Below are 20,461 nucleotides of genomic sequence, written 5' to 3'. Positions count from 1 at the left end.
CCCACCTTTTAAGATATGCTTTTGCATATACACCTCCTGATATTTTGCTCTGGATAAGATTTTGACAATAAAGCTATATTTATTTTTTTTTCAAATTCCTAAAGTAATAATGAGCAAAAATGTTGCATATAAGTTAATTCAGGAAAAATGAAATGTTTACAGGCTATTTCCCCATACACTGGCAAACACATTTTGTATTAAACTAGATTATATTTTCTATTGCTTACTGGACACTCTCTAATAGCTGGTAACACATGAGAAATAGAAATATAAAAATGTATGCTGATTATTTATCCCTTAACTCTGTAAAGCACTCTAGAATTTGCTTGATGTGTTTACTTACAGTGTATTTATGTTACCTTAGATAAAACATTCAGAGAAATGCATTCATATCACTTTTCCACCTTGAGGGGGAAAGCTGACTCAGAGATATAAAGAATTCACTGACAGTGTTACCAAGACTGTTGGAACTAAGATAATTTGATCATATCCAATGGGACTTTTGTGCCAACTCATACCAGGCACAAGAAGTCCCAGGACTTAGCCTAGTTATGTACTTTCTTACCTGTGATTCTAGAATCTTCTCTTGCCTGAGCCAGCTACGTCAGAGTGAGCTGAGCCATAAGTCACATTACTGACAAATTTCCTTATGTTCCAAGGAGTGATTGCTGTTCAGAGTCAATTGGTGACCATGCATGTTGCTTGGTGGTTTCTAGGTTTCTAGGCCCAGATATCTGGGCCTCCAAGACTCTTCTGGAAAAAGTCCTAGTGGCAATTCTTGACTTTACAGTGAATATATTTTGAAACACATTGTTTATATTTGATAAGATTGGTCATTCTGTAGATGATTGATGAGGGATGATAAATTCTTGTTTTATTTAATTGTTCAAATGTACTCTGAAAGTATGTGTTTTATAATGACTTAGACTTCAATTTTGTGAGTGATTCTTATTTTGCCATAAGTCTTTGCATATAATGGGATTAAATACAGAAATAAGATGATTCATTTAAAGCTCAGTGATGCACTGAAAAGAAGATAGATTCATTCCAAAAGAGTCTATCTTGGAGTCTTGGTCTTTCAACTTCTTGGTTTGTGATCTTGAGGAATTTGACTAACAACACTGAGCCTGTTTTTTTTGTTTTTTTGTTTTTTTCTACCAAGAAAATGGATATAATAATCCATAACCTACTGGTTTTGTCCAAATTAAATGAAGAGAATGTCTGCTATGATACCAGAAATACAGCATTTAATGGGTGTGTATTTTTTTTTATTCATTAGCAGAAAAAATTAGGTGAAAAATGAAAGATAATCAGCTACTCAGATAACAACGGGTGGAAAAACACAAAAAACTTCCATGCTGTTCTGCCATCTTGGCTCCTCCTCAATGGGTGGAAAAACAATGTCTTGCCTATGGTAAATTAAATAAGCATTTGCTGTCTGAGCTGTTGTCTAAAATGCTTTGGAACCAAAAACAAACAGCCCAAGAATCTAGAATGTCTGTGTAATGTTTTTGTCACCAGTCTTATCTTTTTCATTCATGTCATAGGTTCCTTTCTCTATGCCCTGAGAAATACTCCATGAAATCAACAGGAAAGCTGGCCTGAACAGTGTTTCAATTATAAGAAATGTGTGTAGGGCACATGAGTGACTCAGTCAGTGAAGCAACCGACTTTGGCTCAGGTCATGATCTCACAGCTCATAGTTCAGTTCCCACGTTGGGCTATGTGCTGACAGCTCAGAGCCTGGAGCCTGCTTTGGATTCTGTGTATCCGTCTCTCTGTGCCTCCCCCATTCGTGTTCTCACTTTCTCTCTTAAAAATAAACGAATGTTAAGAAAAAAATTAAAAAAAAAATTTATAAAATATTTAGACAAGTGCTGAGTGACAAATATCATAACCACACTACAGATACAGCTATGTGTCTAAACAAAAATTCAATTTAAATTTCTAGAAAAAAGTACAAATTATATATCTAATATTATATCATGTGTAATATGGGAGGTCAACTTAAATTTCAAGCCAAAACTCTGAACGAAAATCAGTTTTATACTGAAGGAGTTTAGTCTTCAAAATATACTTTAGTAATAGCAGTTTCTCTGAGAGAAAAACAAAATGTCTATTTACATTTGAATTACTTATTTGCTTCTTTATTTTATACCAACACATTACAACTTGTGAATTCTAGAAATGTTATTTTACTGACTTTGGTAAAGTGCTGGAATAACTAGGTTTTTCAGTACTTGAAATGAAAATGATTATTCAGAGTATGCTGATTATTGGTTATTAGAATTTAGAAAAAAAAGCAAGACCAAAGCACGTTGCTAAGGAAATAAAGGGTTTACTTTCTCCATGAGCTTCTAATCACACTGACTCTTCTTTATGTTTGCCAGAATGTTCTCATATTTAGTTGGGAAATAGTCTATCTGTTTATTTTAATAATGATGGTATCTCTAGGAATGATTTATAAGCACAGGTAATAAAGTTACCACTGCCATTCTGCTGTCGACCATGAAAATACAACTGAATACTAAACATTCTACCTAGTTGGGTTCTCTCTAAAGGCTATTGAAGGGGACCTTCAAATGTTAAAAAACTCTTGGTGAATTTTCCCCAGGTTCTAACAAGCTACATCAAAATAAAACTCATTTCATGGAAAAAAGGAATCCCACAGCACTTCTTTTTAATAACTGTTCAGCTACAAAATTTTATTGGTATCTTTTTATGTTCCCTCTAGAGGATGTAATGCACAAAAGCATTGCCACGGAACATATAAAATTACAAATGAAATTTATTGTAAAAAGTAGAATGTCTTCTAGACTGGTGTCAGTATTTATTTCATTCATAAACCAAAACTGCAGTATAATATATTCATTGTCAGCAAGTTCATGTGTGTAAATTGCCATCCAATGTTATTGACTGATATAAGACAGATATTGAAAAGACAATTTAAATGTACTCTTCCAAACATAAACTGTTCCACAAAAGCACTGTAAAAACTCCTCCAAGATTTTGGGTTGTGCTTGACATTTATGGTTAACTACATAATTTGGTCGTGTCATAATCCACTGTGTTTGGCAATTTGGCATTAAACGCCTGCAGAGCAGATTGGATCCTCACCACCTCACTGGTAGACAGCTTGAGTCTATGACGAAGCAAGCAAGAGAAAAGATCTAGACGACGCTGACCAGGTGGGGAGAGTTTATTTACACGGTCTCTTATCTCTAGAAGTTGCAAAAGTGCTGAGTCCTGGGATCCCTGAGTATAGGGGTAGTCCAGCTGCAAAATCAAGTCCCGAATTGCTTCAGGGTCAAAGTGCATGCTGTAACCAAACACTTGAATGTTATTGATTTTCATATAACCCAGGTTCCGGGAAGGGTCAATGAATTCCAGAGGTTCGTAGTAAATGCTCTCATTGCCATTGGGGCCGTTTGACTTGATGCGACTCCTCAGGTAGATGTGCACTGTCTCAAAAAATGTCTTCCATTTGTTCCCCAGAGTCAGCGACCAGTTATAACACTGCAGTGGGAGGTCCAGCTTAGTCCGCTCCCAGTCTGGAAAGCTGTTTTCATTCACAGGCATAAACCAGCTCTCTGAGTGGCTGCCTCCGAAGGGATTGACGTAAACAGCCAGCACTGGCTCCAGGGTGCTGTTTTTAGTTAAGCAAATCTGTAAGGAGAGACCCAAGATCATGTGGACCAGACTTGACTTGTACTTGTTGCTCTTCAAGGTGAGGAGCATCCGCTTGCGCCAGGAGGGGTCGAACCAACTATTGAGGCGCATGTCGTTGCTGATAAAAATGGCATGGACTTCTATTCGTCTGTCCGTTTTCTGCAACAGGTATTTCATCTCGAGGTCCTGCAGGTCGGTCTCGAAGCCGATGTAGTGATCGGTGGACTCGGCGACCTCCGGCTTGCAGAGCCCCTGGCTCAGCATGTAGCCGGTGTTGCAGGTGCCGCAGCGGGTGCGGTTGTCCGGGGCGCAGGTCAGGCAGGCCGAAGCGTCGCCCACCGTGCAGGGCAGGAACGCGGTGCACACCACCTGGTCGTTCGGACACGTGCACGAGTGCGTCTCTTCCGAAAAGCTGCCCAGGAGGCCGTTCTCGTTGCAGTAGAGAAAAGACTGGATGCGAGTGAGCCAGTAGGTTGAGGTTCTAGAAACACAAAACAGCACGGCTCCGTGTAAATACAAAGACATGTTCTTTGTGTACCGCAACAAAGTTAACCTTAGCTCTGAAAGCTTTATCATTTCTTCAGGTTATTTCCAGTTACTTAACTGAGGTAAAAGAGCTATACGGCTTATGATGGAAAACGATACATATTTATATAACATTTATATATGTTATATATATTTATACTGTATAATTGTTTCCATTCTTCACTGCACAAGATTAGATCTAGAATAGCCCACGGGATACCTTCCAATGAGATTGCATGCCATTTCACTAGGGTACTCAGAGGCTGACTGTGAACGTAATTGGGTCGGTTATTGTTTTGAAATGCTATCCAGCAACAGGAAAGAAAAGTGATATTATCGTAAAATATCTACAGTAGAATTACAGCGTATACATGAGGACGGCTCATTCATTCACTCTTAGCTTCATAAAGCACTGATGTGGTAGGCAGCTAAATAGAAAGTAAAATAAAAATGAAAGAAAAATAAACAACTCTAAAATGTCAATCAATGTATTTAAATCCCGGGGTGTTATCAACATTGACAGAACAAGTACCCACTGAGAGGGAAAATATTATTAAAACGTGTTTGGCTTTATTCTTACAGGCTGCTTAACAATATTGTTGAAAATATCTCGTTAAAACCAACTACAAGTTGTTTTAATAAGAGTTAAGTGTGCCAGTTTGACGTGTTTGATTAGAATCATTAACATTTTTTTCTTCATGATGCAAATGTCAGATTTTGCTTTTCCCTGTTTTCCCACATTATTCAAACTCTTTTGGTGTGTTTAAAATCTCAGTAAAATAACGAAGTGAAATGTGTGGCCCTGTCATCAGATAATTCTTTGTTTTTATCATGCTGCTATCTCACACTAGCCATGTGATTAGGGAGAAGTTGAAGGGCGTCTGTAACCTGTCGTTCTCTCACGTGAAGAGTGGGAATAGTGATGTCTCCCATATTGCATTCTTGGGAAAAATAGGCTCAGACGGTATGCTTGTGTTTAGAATATTTCACAGTGTATCTATCTTTAATATTCTTATGCTTTTCTGGTGTTCATTATTTAGTACCTATGAGATTTTCAGCGAAATCTATTACACTCGATCCTTTATACCTGTATGCTGCTGCTGTTTAAAGAATTTGTTTATGGAGACGATTGGTAAAGCACAGGTATTAATCTGTGCAAATAATTAATAAAAGCAATCTATTAAGATACTCAGAACAATATTTGAGCTATTTATATTACATAGTCATTTTTGGTCCCTGCCCAGCCTCCCCTTGCTATGCAACACTTACTTTTTTTAAGTGAGCTTTTCTTTGTTTTCCCAAATAAATTAAATGACTCCTTTCTTCCCTCTGATAACACTCACTTCTTTTTTTCATGGTACCTTTTTTTTAATTTTAGATTTTATATTACTGGTACCTACTTGTCCGTACTCTATTTCCTCTGTCAAATATACTAACCAGCTTGCCAGAACCCTGTAGGCCTATTTATCAGTATACAGCACAGTACCAGGTAGCATGCTAGGAGATCACAGCCCGTTAATGTTTACGGAATCTTAAGTCAAATGCACAGATGAATTAAAAGACATTTTCTTCGTAAGTGTAATTTTGAGTGAAATTTAAAGCTCTAAAAAGAACATTTAATTCAATTGTAAAGACCCAGCTAGGAAGTGGAGTTACACAACGTACACTTTGACATTTCCACAATTAAATATATGAAAAGCCTTTCTTTTCCACCTTTACTAAATGAAACTGTTTGCTATAGACCCAGAAGAAAAGAAGAAAAATAAATAAACCAAACTCAACCAAAGCATAAAATACTGTCCTCTTAATTATTTCTCACACCGAAAAACACTGACAGCAAAACTGAACCTATTAAATTCACTTCGAACTTTCTCTAGATAATTTAAAAACAAGTTCTCAGAAAAAAAAAAATCTCCCAGGAGTACACTCAAGAGTTGTGAATGATGTGAGGCTCTTTGGCACTTCATGAGTCAGACATCTATATATGATGCTTCTTGTTTTCTTCCCACAGAAGAAATGTGCAAAAAGCCTCCTTTTGTGGTTTATGAAATAACTTGATTTATTTCTGTATTCAGTCTAGATACATAGAAATTATTACTAATTTTTAATATGTAGTTACTGATACATATATTTCATCAATTTTCTCTTTCACAGGCCATTAACGTCTTGCCCTATTGACTTCTCTCTATCTCTTTCTTCTCTCCCTTTTCCTTCCTCCCTCCCTCCTGTCTGTCTCTCTCTCCTTCCTTCCTTCTTTCCTTCCCTTCCTCCTTCCTTTCTCTCTCTCTCTGTCTTCTGTAACTCTACTTTTGTCTTTCTAATATAAAGAATATAAAATATATATCCTATCTGGATTGGAAATTATATTTTCCTCCCTGAAACCAAAGCATAAATTCCCTTAGCCAATTCATCTTTCACTGTAAGCTCTAATCATGTTTCCAAATCATAAGGACAAACAAACAAACAAACAAAAAAACGAAATAAATGGACCTTAAGGCTAAAGACAGAGCTCACAAAACTAGGGCACTGTAGAGAGAAGCATTTGGACACTTTAGAAAAGCAATGGCTTTTTCAGCTTTCAATCTCCTCCAATCCTTTTCACATCCCCACAGATGCATTACTGAAGGAATGTGTTTCAGCTTTGCGGGTTTCAGCTTGTCATGTATGAATATTGATAACTTGGCACGCTGTCAAAGCTCCCGTACCCTGGGCTGGAAGAGTTAGCATGTGGATTTTCTTCTTTTTTGCTTGTCCTTTCTCCCCTACTACCTACCTTTTGACTATTTTACTTTATTTCACAAGTAGGGAATAGATTTTTAAAGGAAAAAATAATCCTGGCAAAATCTAGGCTAAACAAAGAGCCAAAAATAAAGAGAGAAGCCTACCCTGGATTTTTCACTTACCCAAAAAACCACGTACCTTTATTTTTCCCAGCAAAGAAAAATTTGACTGCTTTCTCTTTACTTTAAACAATTTTAAATTGGAATATAAATATAAATTTATAACATAAATTTATATTTAATATATATTTAATATAAATATAAATTTGAAATTTATTTTAAATGAGTTTAATGGTTAAATTTATAAATTAATGTAATTAATGTAAAATAAATGAAAAGTAAGCTGTATTGAGTATTTTTTTAAACACTGTTTAAAAAATACCTAAATGTTTAAGCAAAAGAGTACCAATTTTTTGTTTAAGTCTGGTATACAGCTTTTGTTCACACAAGCTATCTGGTGTCACTAGGGTTAAGGATAGAGGTTGCAATGTCAGAAGATGGGCTACTGGCAGGCAGGTCTTTTGCTACTCTTTGTCAAGCATGTGGTGTTGTGTATGACATCTACTTAATTGCACTTCAATAAATATTTACTAATACAGGAAGTAAGAAAGGAAAGGAGAAAGGAGGAAGTAGAGTAAGGAGGGAGGGAAAGACAAATTAAAGTGAAAGAACTATGGATTATGGAAGAACAGAAGACAGAAATAGTAGAAGACAGCATTGGGGCACCTGGGTAGCTCAGTCAGTTAAGTCTCTTACTCTTGATTTCAGCTCAGGTCAAGATCCCGGGGTCGTGAGATCGAGCCCCATATAGGGCTCTGCACTGAGTGTGGAGCCTTCTTAAGATTCTGTCTCTGCTTCTCTCTCTGCCCCTCAACCCCACTCCCTTGTTCTCTTAAAAAAAAAAAAAATGAAAGACAACATTTAAAAAAGCCATTGATGTGTGATAACTACTATGATATATAGCATTTCAGGAAGGGGAGGAACTCCTTATCTATCAGGAACAGAGTTTGCATTTTGAAAATAATTTCTACAAAGCTTTTATGGGATAGTATTAAAAAGAGAAAACTGCCTTCCAAAATTAAGTGCAAATGTAAAATTTAAGTTAAAAGCCTATAGCATGTTTATATTTGAGGAATCCCGTGGCATCCTAATTTGAGAACTTTAGACAGCCGTTTAAGCAGTTTTCCCTGTTTGACATGTGATGTTCCCTGTGTATTTAAGATCTGTTCTTCTCCACAGGATACATGTTATCTGAGACTGGAAGATGGATACCTCATTCTGGGGCCAGAGTTTACCTGGTGATCTGGGACGGGTCTGAATCTTAAGCAGAAGCTCAAAAAAACACTGGTTCAAAGTTTGGTTCTGTGTGACCCTGGGGACTGCAGATAACTGTCTGAACCTTCATGCTTTAATGTGTGACTGCACTTGCCAGCCTTTGACCAGGGTGAAATGATGTAACATATAAACCCCATCATCACTGTGTCACACACAGTAGCTGCTCATAATAAAACAGTATGAATGCAATGCTTATAGCTTTTGAATGATAGTAAGTGTGATTGATGAAACAGATTCCTGGGCCTCACTCCAAAGATACTATAAGAATTTCTAGGAACAGGGCCCGGGAATATGCAATCCCAGAGGACATTATGTACACGTAGGCTGTAAGAAAATTAACAACCCAAATATCTACAAGGGGCTCTTTAAAAAGAAGCTAGCCATCAGCATGTAAGAATATGTCCAAAGGGGGCACCTGGGTGGCACAGTCAGTTGAGCGTCCAACTTCGACTCAGGTCATGATCTTGTGGTTCCTGAGTTCAAGTCCCACATTGGGCTCACTACTGTCAGCCTGTAGGTGCAGAGCCTGCTTTGGATGCTCTGGCCCCTCTCTCTACCCCTTCCTCACTTGCGCTCTCCCCAAAAGAGGTAAGTATTAACAAACTGTGTCCAAAAAGGTAGAGAAAAGTTAAGATTTCTGTGGAGAAGAGTCACCAGCAAATGACTTTGAATTTACATGTATGTGGGGCTTGTGGCCACCATATACACTAAAATTTGTAAACCTTACATTAGAAAAATTTGCCATGTGCATTCACTGAAGACAAAGCAAATACTAAATCCTGCCTTAATAAATGAATTCTACTATGTTACAGTAATATTAATTATTTAGTGAATATCTCCCATGTCATGGGCCAGCTACTTTGTATTCATTATTGAAAATTCTTCACAGTTGCTTCTAAAGGTTAACGTCATTTTAATATTTAAAAAATACTGAGGTTCGTAGTTTCAATGACTTTCTCCATTACACATCTATTAACTATTACAATGAAGACAAACTCAGAGAAGCAAATTCAAATATTATTTTTTAAATGTTGTCGAAAGTGTTCCATGGGATAGCAAGAAAAAGTGCTTAACAAATGACTTTACGGAAAGTATCTATGTTTTGCTATAGGCAGACAGCATCAAAAATAAAATAACTTTTAATTATGATATAAAGTTTAGGTTTTTGAGTCACACAACACTATATTGGCTTCGATCGCTTCTGGGGAGCCAACTATCAACTTTGAACCTTGTTTCACTTACCTCATATGTAAATTGGGAATAAAATATAGGTAGTTGTAAAAATTAAAGCACAATTTCAAAAGTACTTAAGAGTGCCTATGCACAGAATAAATGGAAAATAAATGTAAATGCTTAATCCTATTATCGCTGTTATTACTAGTGTTATCTTTTAAAGAAATGTCGCTGTATGCAGTTCCTTTCCTCCAGAAAACTGAAGATTTTATTTCTTCTATGACAATTCATGCATCACATGCATATTACACTGTATGTCTGTGTTTCACCTTTATCAAAATAGACCTAGTTATTGATAACACAATTAAGACTGTATTTAAAAGTACATGTACAGCCTCTTTGTGACAGTTTTGAAACTCTAAACCATGTGTAAAGGCAATATTGCTCAAGTTCAGGACATATATTGTGATGTATAATGGTTTGCACTGAGGTATTGGAACATATGTTGATACAAAAACAATTACCTCCTCTCACGGTTAAATCCTCTCTGAGCACTAATAATCTTATTTCAAAGGTCTCTTATTTCAACCTTCTAATCTTTTATTGCTCTCCAAATCTGTGCAATGTGGATCCAAATCTTAAAACCTAAACAATATAATTTCAGCATCTTTTTGAAGTTCAATATCAGTTTTTCGCATAAAGAATTTTGTTTTAGCCTTCATAGATTTGTGTTTCTCAGACTCTAATACCTTAAACTAAATATGAATTTGGTATTAAGCACCCACGGCTATTTAAACAATCATAAGCTGATTATTAGCTCAGTCACAGGCGGGTAATAACCAAATAATATTCTGTCACTCGCCGTCTTCCATTTCTGTTGTTCTGGCCATCTCAGCCTTGGCGATGGGGCCTGGGGCTCATGTTGACACCTCCTCCAACACATAATAGTAGTTTCAATCTTGGAAACAAGTTTACACCCCAAGAAAAAGAATGTCATTATCAAAAAGTCCCCAAGGAAGCATCTATATACTACGTGGGTATATCAATATATATCTAGAGACCTATGGACACATATATACACACATTTTGATTTATTAATGTAAACTGAAGTATCTACTAATAATTTGGCTTGCAGAAGGACAACGAAGAAGTGAGTAGAACAGTTGTAGGTGTTTGCTGTATTCTAAAGAAATTATTAGCTGATAAGTAACATTCATCGAGGATTTATCAGAAATACAGTACGTTAACAGGCGTTATTTATTTACTCCTCATGATTCTCAATACTCACAGTAAGGATGCTTACTGCCCCAATTTGTAGATAAGGACATGCCTTTTAAAGCTTAAATAACTTAAACCTGCCCCAATTCCAACAGCCAGTAAGTGATAGAACTGAAAACACATCCCTGGTCTTTATTACTCCCCGTGATTTTGTTTTTGATATGACATCAAAAGTACAAGCAACAAAAGCAAAAATTAATGCATGGGACAACATCAAACTAAAAGGTTTCAGTCTAACTAATTTGTAATTCATTTGGTTGAATGGTGTAACAGAGACCAATCTGCTTACTTCTTAGAGAGCGACTGAAACACTTTGTCCCCAAAGATGCTGCATTTGATATTATAGTTCAAAAAACATCAATAAATATGTTTTTCTTTTACTTGTGACATAAAATATGAAAAGAAACAGGTCAACATTCAGGGTGTGAAATGTGAAGCATGTGAAAACGAACACAATTACGTTATTATAAATAAAGAGAAGATATTACCAAAAGAACCCCAATATTTTCCTCATTAGGGTTCACATTTCATTTTCTTCCAAAGATTACCAAAAATTGGAATACCTCGCTCATTAAATCACATTAGATACTAAGTTAAAAAGATTTAAAAAGTGGGGCTCCTGGGTGGCTGAGTCGGTTGAGCATCTGACTTTGGCTCAGATCACGATTTCAAGGTCTGTGAGTTCAAGCCCTGCATCAGGCTCTGTGCTGACAGCCCAGAGCCTGGAGCCTGTTTCGGATTCTGTGTATTCCTCTCTCTCTGCCCCTCCCCTACTCACTTTCTGTCTTTCTCTCAGAAATAAATAAACATAATTTTTTTTTAAAAAAAAAGGTTTAAAAAGTATTTATTATGTGCAAGTTCAGCTATTAAAAGTGGTTAGTGTAATTGATGAACATTGACACAAATGTAATTATTTCACAAAGATGGGGAAATCTAGCTTCTCCTAAGTGCACCAAGACGTCCTGGTTTTCATCCATTATAATGCCCTTTACACTAAGTTATTATTACCAAATAATTTATGTCTGTCATTATATTACACATTCTGTGAAGAAAAATATATATTTGCTTACTTCATCAATACATGCTAAATCAATTTATGATGTCTATGATTAAATTCCCCCATTAAAACCTTCTAAACCTTTATTGGTCTTAAAATTGTGCATTATGGATCTAAATTTGAAAATCTAAATAATATAATTTAGGAATTTAAAATAAAATACTTATGAAGAGAACACTCCATTTCATACTTCACAGATGTGTTCATCTCTGATCCTAATACTTCAAATGTAATATAAATTTTACATGAGTGAATAAATTAGTGAACAAGAGAGTAAGTTGAAAGAGCAAATTTAAGACTAAATTGGAAATGTCCATTGTACTTTTTTGTTAATATTTCATATGTTTTCTTGATATCCAGTAAGTGATGAACCTTTAAAAAATGTCTTATTTTTATTATATCTAGTTTTTAAATATTTATTTTTTAAAGTTTATTTATTTTGAGAGAAAGAGAGAGAGAGAGAGACAGAGAGACAGAGAGAGAGAGAGCATGAGCAGGGGAGAGGTAAAGAGAAAGGGAGATAATACCAAGCAGGCTCTACACCCAGTAGAGTCCCATAGGGGGCTCAATCCCACAACCGTGAGTTCATGATCTGAGCTGATATCAAGAGTTGAACGCTTAACTGACTGAGCCACCCAGGCACCATAATATCTTTTTTTTTTTTAAGTATGGTTCATGACCAATTTCTTACCAACTTAGAGAACATCAATAAAATGTTCTCTACTAACTCTACTATTTAAATGATTTAAAAGATTTTAACATTTTTTTCTAAAACTAATAGCATACTATTTACATTTAAGGCATATTTTTCAATTAAGTAAACAAAATATAATTTTCCCAAATCTGGTGTCCATCTATTCTTATACCCATGAACATAATTATGACATGAACTGTCTATGATATACCTGTGTTTGTCTGGGGAGCATCCTTCCAAGTAGAATGTCTCTGAACTTACCATTTTCTTCTCTCTTAATACAACAATCACTCTTATCTGCAATGGTGGATATCAGCTTAACCCTTTCTGCCCCAAGTAAAGCAAGAACCTGGTTTTTAGAAGCCTTGCACCTGCTCTTTTTGTCATTTTATTACATTTGTGTACTAACAAACTACCCTTAAAATTGATCCATTTTTAATTGCATGACACCCCAATTTTTTTCATATATACTATGCGTTTTGCCTAATTTTGAATCCCTTTACGAACTGACAACACTTAACTTTCATTGTTCAGTTCAATATGTCCTCCATTTAGGCTGCTCCTGTTTCCTTCCCTAAATATATGATTCGCGATTTCAACTACATTGAATTTTCTTGTTTTAGAATTGAATGTCCTTTCTCTTCTGCTTAACCAGCTCAAGATGCAAATTGGACCATTTTTACTCTAAACAGTCTCTTTTGGACAATCTAATTAACTACAACTTAATTCTTTGAACAAATGTATCAGTTATCTATATTACTGTATTTGTAATTAAACCATGTATAAACATATATTGTGGTTTAATAGATTCTTATATCATTTCAACTGAAGTATACTATTTATGATAATATCTGTAATTTTCTACATGTCAGTTTTCTCTTTTTTTTTATTTTTAATGTTTATTTCTTTTTGAGAGAGAAGGAGAGAGAGAGAGTAAGTGGGAAAGGGACAGAGAGAGAGGGAGACACAGAATCTGAAGCAGGCTCCAGGCTCTGAGCTGTCGACACAGAGGCCAATGTGGGGCTCGAGTCCACCAACCATGAGATCACGACCTGAGCTGAAGTCAGACGCCTAACCCACTGAGCCACCCAGGCACCCCTACATGTTAGTTTTCTTAACTGGAATATAAGCTCCTCAGAAAAAAGAAAATGCATATTCACTGGAATTCCAGAGACCAATAAAATGCCTTCCTGACCCTCCCAAACCAAACTGCTAAATCAAAATTGAATTATGGACTTAAGTCTGTGGAAAAACTCAACACAAAATGGCAAGTAATTCTGGCAATAATTATTTTTAATGCATTTATGATATGGAAAGTAAGATGCAGTAAACTTCAGAGGCTGAAACTGAAATAAAGAACAATATGAAGGAAGATGTACATTTGCTTGATCTGTATCAAAGACAAAGTCTGGTACACTTGAAAGGCAAGAAGTTGAATTAGGGATCCACTATGTTTGGAAAGACAGACACTATGGATTTAGAGTCAGATTAAAAAACAACAAAAGCAATAGCAATAAACATCTAGTGAAGGAAGAGAGACAAATGAGTGCTTGCCCTCACCTTATTGTTAATAGAAGGGAAAAATGCATAATCTCTACATTCAAAAACACAAAATAATTACTTTTTTATTTTTTAAATTTTATTTATTGTTATTATTATTACTATTATTATTCATTTTAGAGAGAGAGTGAGCAGGGGACAGGGCCTGGAGGAGAGAGAGAATCTTAAACAGGCACCATGTTCAGTGCAGAGGCCAGCATGGGCCTCTCTCCCAAGACCGTGGGATCATCACCTGAGCCGAAATCAAGAGTCTGTTGCTCAACTGACTGAGCCACCCAGGTGTCCCCTCGTACATGTATTTTCAGCTCTTTGTTCCCACTTGGCAAGAACTTAACCCTGATTATCTCGATAATAAAGGACAAGAAACTGGCAAAATCATGTTTTTATGTACCACACGAAGAAATTTGAAAATCTGAAAGCACTATAGTTATAATTTATAAGACATCAGTATTACATATATTATTTATGCTTCTCAAATTATTGAACAACTGTGAGTAGTATAAGAATGACACTGATTCTATAATGTGAATACCAGTGCTGTACTCTAACTACAAAACTGAAAAGGTTTCATTGAATTTATGGCAATTACAAATGTGATATTGCAGAGGATTATTTTCAGACTGCTAATTTAATTATTAATCTGTACTACGGAGACAAGATAGATATGAAGTAATTTTGAAAAAAACAAAAAAGATTATCTCCTAACTCAGAAATTGGAACAAAAGAATGTAACTTCAGACTCAGTAATTGCATTTGCATATGTTTAATACTATTTATCTAAATAAAGAGGATGGAAACATGAGGACAAAGAAAGCTGGGGATTCAGTATAGTGATATTTAGCAATGTTTATCTAGCATTATCTGAGCATGAGGTTGCCCTGACAGAACGGTGAGTGGACTCAGACCTCTTGGTAAATTAGCATTTGTGACCTTAATGTATCTAGATGTCAAAATGCAATGCCATTAGGAAAGAAAGTCAATCAACTAAATCACTTGCTCTTATTCCATGATCACTAAGAACTTTTATGATAATAATTTGGATTCCCATATAAGTTTCTTAAAGGAACAAATCTGACTGACCAAATTATAGAAGATTTATAAGTTATATAACAGCTAGGACAGCAAATAACAATGTAGCCTTCTGGATTGTATGTTATTCTTTAAGAATTTTGTTGACTGGACTATGATCCCCAAACTGGTCATCTTTAAGGTGTTAATGTAAATGGCGATTCCGGAGCTTTATCGTTGTCAGAAAGTAGACCATTGGGGGAGGGGGTGAGAAACACCAAAAAAATCACCTTCCAGAGTTCTGTTATCCATCAAAACTGTCTCAGAGTCACATGCTCAGGGCCGTGGCTTTATATGAACATTGCCTACTGTTGGAGATAAAATACTATACTCTGAACCATAGATATAGTTAATGATTATACCACAATCTCAGAAAAAAATGGGTGCTTCTGCCCCTAAAATGTCACCTTTTATAGGAATAAGGAAATATTGTGGTTTGTGTGTGAATGTGTTAAATGTTGCAAAATTTGTACAATGATGTAGGGAATAACTATTTTAAAAAGTTGGCTTACTTAGCTTGCTAATATAACTATAACCTGTGGCCCTATTTCACATAATTTGGTTCATCAGAAAGAAAAGTATGCAGGTATTACAATGGACCAGATGTGTATATGCACTCAAATTTTATATGTTGAAACCCATTTCTCAATGGATAGTATTAGGAGTTAGGAACTTTGGGAGGTAATTTGATAATGCAGCCATCATCCATGGAATTAGTGCCCTTAGAAAAGGGATCCTAAACTGCTATCTCACCTTGTTTCCATCATGTGAGGACACAGTGAGGAGATGGCCATCTATGAAGGAGGAAGTGACCCCACACTAGACACCAAGTCTTTCAGTGCCTTGATCTTGGTCTTCTAGTCTCCAGAACTGTTTGACATAAAAGTTCATTGTTCGAGTCACCTAGTCTATGGTAATTTTGTTATAGCAGCCCACATTGACTAAGACAGGTATTATCTCCTAATTTTTCTACCAACTTAATATCACATTTAAGTCTGTGGAAAAGAAACGTGGAGCAAATGACTGTTTAGAAAACAGAAGCAACTCAGTAAGTCTAGCCTTCCCCGGCCTCATTGTTTTCCAAATGAGACTACAGAAAATGATGAATTACCTCAAATGACCATTCCACATCTATTCAGAAAACAAATAGTAGAGCAATCACTTTAATCCTTGGGTTCTCAAGCAGACTTACATTATGTAGAACATCGCTTTTTTTCCTCAGCGCACAAGATGTTCCATTAACCAAAATATCATCTGATAGGGAAAAAAATGAGTCACTCTGGAGGATATCAGCAGTGACACAAATCAAACGGGTATTCAAAATGTATGGTTCTCTTACTTGCAGGGTAAACCACAACAATACAAATGGGAGCTTCTTATCAATTGGCAGAAAGACAGAGAGAAACTTATGTCACTTCAAGAGCTTAATCTGTTCTGTTGGCAGGGGGAAAAATCCACAAGTTTATTCCTTAGTGCTGCAGGTTTAGCCTTAATTTAATTTTTGAACCATAAATCCATGTTGAAATTATTTGGAAATTAGTTATTATTATTGTTTTGCTTACAAAATAATTTTAAATTACCTTAGTTTTTGTTTTCATTTATTACCATTGTCATTTATTATTCTTTAGTAGTAACAAATTTATTTAGTAAATAAATAAATTTAATCTTCCAAACAATCCTTTGGAAAATAAAAGGAAAAAGACATTATAATGCAAATACCTGCTGAAACCATGATGTAAAACAATCAGATAATTGATTCTTTTTGTGTGGCTATATATGAGACATAGAATAAGTACCTATTCTAATACAAATAGTATGACCTTATAAAATCATATGTAATTTGCAAGCCAAGGGTTAACAAAGGCCATTCCAGAGCTAGTTGGTCAGATCTACAGAAAGTGTATATACTAGAGGTCAAAACCACATTCTCTTCAGGCCTCAGAGCCACCACCATAATCACACATCCTCATGTGCACGATTAAGTAATAATCACAGATACATAAAGAGCACTTACTATATGCCAAGGACTGTTTAAGCATTTTACATATATACATTAACATTTAGCCCTTGCAACAAGTCTATGAAGTGAGTACTATCATTTTCCACAAGGAGCCTCTTAAGCAACAGCACAGACTGTCTATAAAAATGAGCAAGCATCCATGCTCTTCACCACTCCGTTATTTTATCTATGATGTTATGGACCCGATAAAAGGCATATATGAAAAAATGTCCAGAAAGTATATTTTTCTAGATAATTATTATTTCAGTCTACCTCCTCAGGTGACAATTGTCTGAAATGTTTGGACAGTTCACATAAGCTTTGGAGAAAATGTGAGCCACTAAACTGTTTCTGGATTAACAAACAGAAAGTGAGATGAAAACATAGTTCACACTGACATCTTAATATCATCATAGTGTTTATAATAATCTTAAAACCATTATTTTATAGATTATGTTAAAGCCATGTGACAGTGAAAAGGAGTCATGTTGTACAAAAGAGATTTTTTTTAAGTTGAAGTTTTTTTGTATTTCTTTTAACTTTATTGTGTTTGTGTGTGTGTGTGTGTGTGTGTGTGTGTGTGTGTGTGTGTGTTTCCTTTTTTTTTCAAGTTCATTTATTTTGAGAGAGACAGTTCCAGTGATGGAGGGACAGAGAGAGAGAGGGAGAAAGAGAGAATCCCACGTAGGCTCTACAGAGCCTGATGCAGGGCTCGAACTCCCAAATCACAAAATCATGACCTGAACCAAAGTCAGGCACTTAACCAACTAACCCATCCAGGTACCCCATATATGAAGGATATTCTGAAGTAATTTGGATCAGTGTGTCTCAGAGCTGTTCTATCACTAAATTGAAAAAAGGGTAGGTCCTACCTCAGCTTCTGTTTGGAACAGTAATAAATAGACTTTAAGGTCATATGTATCTTCCATGAAAGAGAAACAACACCTACGTGGATCCAGGACTAAAACCAACTTGTCTTTGATTCCGGAAGTTAAATTGTTATTATTTAAACATTTTTAGTCATGTTTCCTTATTCTTCTAGCATAGGATAAGCCTATTGGAGAATAATCATGAACTGTTTTCATGGAATGTTTCACCTAGGGAAGGGGATTAGTTTTATCATAATCACATCCTTATCTAAACATAGTAGTTTATTCAAGATTTCTTTCCATTCTGAATTTTTTTTTTAAGGGAGGTGGTTTATTTATTGATCTTGAGAGAGAGAGAGAGAGAGAGAGAGCACAAGCACAAGTGGGGAAGGTCAGAGAGAGAGAGGGAGAAAATCCCAAGCAGACTCAGAGCTGTCAGCACAGAGCCCCACATAGGGCTTGAATTCACAAACTGTGAGATCATGACCTGAGCAGAAACCAAGAGTCGGACACTTCAAGGACTGAGCTACCCAGGCGTGCCTATTCTGTTTTCACTTATGAAGTTATCTTAATATATATCAGATGTTATAGCATCTGGTTGTGTAAGAGGCAAAGTCAAGCTGTATATTTATATATATACACTATATAAATTAAGAATGGATATTTTATTTGCTGTTAATTGCCTATGCAATATCCCATGGGTCCCTTATTTCTACAAACAGAAGCTTGATTTTGTTCAGTGTGCCAAAAATGACCTACTTTCTCAGTTTTCCTTGAGGTTAGCACTGGGCCCATGCCACAGTTCTGATACAAACAGAACTCTGAGGTGGAAGAGCCTGAGGTAGCTTCTATTTTCTGAAAGAGGTCAATAGCCATGGCTCACCACACCTGGTCTTGCTACTGATCCTGAAAATGATTCTGATGTCGAAGCAACAAGAACTGTCCCATGGTTTGAAGACAACAGACATGCAAGAAAAGTTGCAGGGAAGACAAAAATAAAAACCAAACAAACAAAAGCATGGAAACTGGTCCCATAATCAAGAACCATCAACAACAGCAACATCTACAACATCGAGTTGCAGAACCATTGCCAATAGTGATTTTCTACAGAATTCCTGTTACTGGAAAAAAAAAAAGGAAAAATCTTTCCTTTTAGGGTTCAATTCGCCAAGTTTTGTGTTACTTGTAGCAGCATATTGATTACTAGTAACAAGATGAAAAGTTTCAGAGAAGCATGTAAACTTTGAAACACAATAATTCCTTGATCTTCTTGTTCCTGGGGAAAAAAAAGAAAGAAAAAAAAAGAAAGAAAGAAAGAAAAGGAAAGGAAAAGAGAAGAAAAAAGAAAAGAGAAGAAAAGAAAAGAAAAGAAAAGAAAAGAAAAGAAAAGAAAAGAAAAGAGAAACCAGTTGCACTTAGGAATGGAGGGCTATCTTAGGGTGGAACAACTTTAAACAACAAACTTACAAATTGTGTACTAACTATAACAAAGTTTTAGAAGGAAATTCAACAAAAAGTGACTAATTTTTAGCAAAACTAAAATAAAACCCAAGCAAGCCAAATTCTTGGAACTTATTGGAATCAAAATATATAAAGACTGACAATCTGAAGCAGAAAATTGAATCTACTGGCTTACTGGACAAGTGATTTTATGTCACTGAAAAAAGACGGAAAACACTTAACAATCAACAAAAGTATTAACAACTTGGGAAAGAATATGGATTCTTTAGGCTTTATTGAATACACCTGAAAGATTTTCAATGCTTGTCTAAAATAAAACCTGGACGTGGAGGTATGTAAAAAAAAAAAAAAAAAAAAAAAAAAAAAAATTAAGTCAGGGGCGCCTGGGTGGCTCAGTTGGTTAAGCGTCCAACTTCGGCTCAGGTCATGATCTCACAGTTCGTGAGTCAAGCCCCGCATCTGGCTCTGGGCTGACAGCTCAAAGCCTAGAGCCTGCTTAGGATTCTGTGTCTCCCTCTCTCTCTGCCCCTCCCCTGCCTCTCCCCCCCTCAGGCTCTCTCTCTCTCTCTCTCTCAAAAGTAAACGTTAAAAATTTTATTTTAATTAAGTCAGTGCTTTTAGCCTCAGCCATATCCCTATAATGCAATTATTTTTGAAACAATGTCAAATGAATGTTCAGAGTTTATTTTGTTTTCTTAGTTCATGAGGATTTAGTAGAATTTCAAAAAAATAATAAGTCATTAACTGATATTATTGAAATGATTGGCTATTTCTATGTATTAATATATTCTGACCCCTTTGACTGTGCCACCACATAAGCCAAGTCGAATATTCTATATATTTTGGAATGTCTTTTGTTTTGCAATGAAAGGTTTGGAGAATCCATGTGCAATTCTAGATTGTGAAACAAAGTAAACCAATAAATATGTACTGAATTTTTAAATCCAATGTATGCTTTTCCTTTTTCAGTGAATCAAAAGTGTGGTTTTAGTG

At 35.7% G+C, this 20,461-nt stretch overlaps 1 protein-coding gene across 1 annotated transcript in view; it reads right to left on the bottom strand.

Annotated features, from left to right (window-relative positions):
• Nucleotides 1–2,834: 2,834 nt before the first annotated feature.
• Nucleotides 2,835–20,461, bottom strand: part of BRINP3 (BMP/retinoic acid inducible neural specific 3) — a 406,055-nt gene continuing 388,428 nt past the window's right edge. Inside the window, exon 8 of the mRNA XM_042975995.1 lies at nucleotides 2,835–4,150. Within this exon, the coding sequence (XP_042831929.1) occupies nucleotides 3,034–4,150 (1,117 nt within the window). The 3' untranslated portion in view covers nucleotides 2,835–3,033. The remainder of the gene's footprint in view (nucleotides 4,151–20,461) is intronic.

Source organism: Panthera tigris, chromosome F3, assembly GCF_018350195.1.
Source record: "Panthera tigris isolate Pti1 chromosome F3, P.tigris_Pti1_mat1.1, whole genome shotgun sequence".
NCBI lineage: Eukaryota > Metazoa > Chordata > Mammalia > Carnivora > Felidae > Panthera > Panthera tigris.
Note: the sequence above shows the minus strand (reverse complement) of the source record. Positions and strands in the feature narration are given on the sequence as shown.